This window comes from Parasteatoda tepidariorum, unplaced genomic scaffold (genome assembly GCF_043381705.1).
Source record: "Parasteatoda tepidariorum isolate YZ-2023 unplaced genomic scaffold, CAS_Ptep_4.0 HiC_scaffold_1591, whole genome shotgun sequence".
NCBI classification, from domain to species: Eukaryota; Metazoa; Arthropoda; class Arachnida; order Araneae; family Theridiidae; genus Parasteatoda; species Parasteatoda tepidariorum.
The window spans coordinates 8,716-11,499 of record NW_027261440.1 but is presented as its reverse complement, the minus strand read 5'-3'; the positions used below and the strand labels follow the sequence as shown (position 1 = coordinate 11,499).

At 33.8% G+C, this 2,784-nt stretch overlaps 1 protein-coding gene across 1 annotated transcript; it reads right to left on the bottom strand.

The window, feature by feature from the left end:
• Window positions 1-435: 435 nt before the first annotated feature.
• On the bottom strand, window positions 436-2,535 carry LOC122272960 (charged multivesicular body protein 7; the record flags this gene model as incomplete). The annotated part of the gene is given in 2 exon segments (XM_043057006.2): window positions 436-553; window positions 1,849-2,535. Coding segments are annotated over 2 exon segments (387 nt in total), but the record flags the coding sequence as incomplete, so codon positions are not given.
• Between the last annotated feature and the right edge of the window lie 249 nt (window positions 2,536-2,784).

The window sequence follows — 2,784 nt, the reverse complement described above, 5'->3', positions numbered from 1 at the left end:
TAGTAGAGGTTCAATTACATTATTCAATATTCAAGCAATAATCTGCACACAAATTCTATTTCAATAAGGATTTTTTTTAAATCAAACTTACGCAATTTCAGGGAAATTTCTAAAATGTACAAAAACCAGGAGAATTTTAATTAAACCCGTAGATCAGGAGAAACTGGCAAGATCTAGTAGTCTATTGGAAAATCCTCTAGAGTTGGTAGCTATGATGAAATACTAGAAATTGTGTCTGAAGTAACTATATTAATACATTATATTGCTGACTCTCTGCAGTGAAAAATGTGTATTAACTCATAAATTGTCATGGTGGTAAGAATAAATTTAAATTAGCATCAATAACCAATACAGTAATATAATAAACCTTCACGTACTTTCAATACAGAAAGCACAACATAAGTTACATCTTTTTTAGACCAACTCAGTAAGAACAGAAGAAAAACCCCAGACAACAGGTTTTTGAACAAGAACGTCCAAGCCCCAACGATGCCATCCTTGGTTCAGATTCGCTGCTTTGTTAAATTCATCAACACTAAGAATGAGTCCTTGCCTATAAAAATATAATAAAATTCATTATTATGGCATTACTTTTTATGCTGAACTCAAGGATTTAAATATCTTATTAATTATAACAGAGCCCTGATAATCCCAAAGTTCTTTAAACAGATTGTGAGCTCATGTTAAAATTCCAGAAAGTTTCCTGAGTTAAAAAAAAACCCAGTTAAATTGAAAAATTAGAAAAAAATTTAAACAAGGTTTCTTTCCTTTTTCTCAATATTTCACCTATGATGACCTGGAGAAGTAATTAAAATTTACAAATATGCCTTTCTTTATTTGAGTTCACGATTATAATAACTATTTACTGATAAAAATGAATATTAATCATGAATATAAGTTTATAAAGTATCTGGCTCTCACTTACAAACAAATAAAATAAATTGTGTTTTTAAGTTCCACCTTTGAAAATTTGATTTCCGGAAACTTCCGTAATCAATGATTTTTTGAAAAGCCTGGACCTTTGATTTCCGGATCACTATTAGCGAAAAATCCAGATTTTTTCCGGAACACAAATCCTGTTTAAAGTAACTGACCATTTTCGTGGATCATGTATGAATAGTGAGCAAAAAAATAAAACGGACTAACTTTTGGTCCAATGATCCAATCTTCACATTCTAGGGCTCAATCCTAATGGATTTTCAGAAAAAGATTATTATTTATATATATATATAAAAAAAAAACAAACCAGAAACGTTTAGGGAATTGGAGTTTTTGATAAAAAGGCTGAAATTCGAGAGACAAAAGCGAGCTAAAAAGGGGAAAAATCTCATCCCTGACTTTTACATGCTTATGCCCCCCCCCTCACATAAATGAGAGGTCACTGTATATGTTGGATAGCATAATTTTTTTTAAAATCTAGGTTTGTGTACATACCTTGCCTTGTCTGGGTTTGAACCCCAGACAAGGCATGTATCTTTTTTTCATTTCAAGGATATTTCTGTATTGTGATCTTTACCCCAACTACAACCACCAGAGTGCCAAATATACTTTAAACTTGTAATTAAAAAAAAAACAAAAAACATGCAGATGTTTGCCCAGGGTGAATATGAGTTAAACTTTTCGAGTTGGTCCCTTTCTGTCAAATTTTTTTCCAGTTTAACGCGGAACGCTGCCAGCAAGACTTGGCGATTATTCCGATATAAATCACAATAAGGAAAACTGTCCCTTTCATTTTTCTGTACTATCAGTCCTTATTGTGGTAGCAAAGTGGGCTTACCTTATACAGAAAGAGTGGCCAACAAATCCGCCCTAATACACCTAAATTGACAAATGAAGAAAAAATAGTACCTGAACATATTATCCAGAACAACATCGAGACATTGCGGTTGTTTCCCTTTTCTGTGTAATGCAGCACATAAGGAAACTTGAGATATTAAAGGTGATTGACTTTTAATGCAAAGTTCCTGTATGGTAGTCGTCCAAAAATTCATTTTCCCATCCCAACCTTCTGGATTTATAAATCTTTCCCGAAAAGGAGCAAACAAAAAATTCATACGGATGTCATCCTTCCATGTGTTAGGAAAATCAGAAGAATTAAAATTCAATTCAGGTATCATGTTAACAGCACTAGGAGGAACTCAAAAAAAACTTATTTGGTAGATATACTATGTAAACTGAGTATGTTGTGAAGCAATCATTTTATTAAAGTCTTAAGTACTTGATAAAAACCGCAATAATTATGGATTCTGCTATGCCACAGAAAAAGACAACACTGAAATAAAAACATAAGAATGATTTAAAATATTTTCATAATAAGATTGCCAGATTACGAAATATGAAAACAGCAGAGTAAATGACGCTAAATTGGAAGGACGCTAAAAGGAATTGAAAGCAGGATGGAGTGAGCTTAGCACTAGCTTTCGTAAAGAAGATTACTTCGAATAAAAACCGTATTTGGCTTGTTTAAACAAAAGCATTTATTTATTTATTTTATTATCCTTCATAGCGTCCTCACTTTTCAACTACAATATTGATTGATTTGTTCATTTAATCGTAAGGACACAGTTCCCAGCAGATCACCGAAGTAAAGCATCACTGGCTGCGGTCAGTGATGATCCAAGTGGGTGACCACTTGGATCAGTCTGCATAGGGACCGCGGGTGTGCGGTATTGGTCTCTGTTAAACTGTTCTACAGCAAAGTGCACGACTTTGCGTGCAGGTCGTCAGGCTACCGAAGAGTAGGTGCATCCCCTCTGCAGAAGATCAGAGTTGCGATGGCATGTC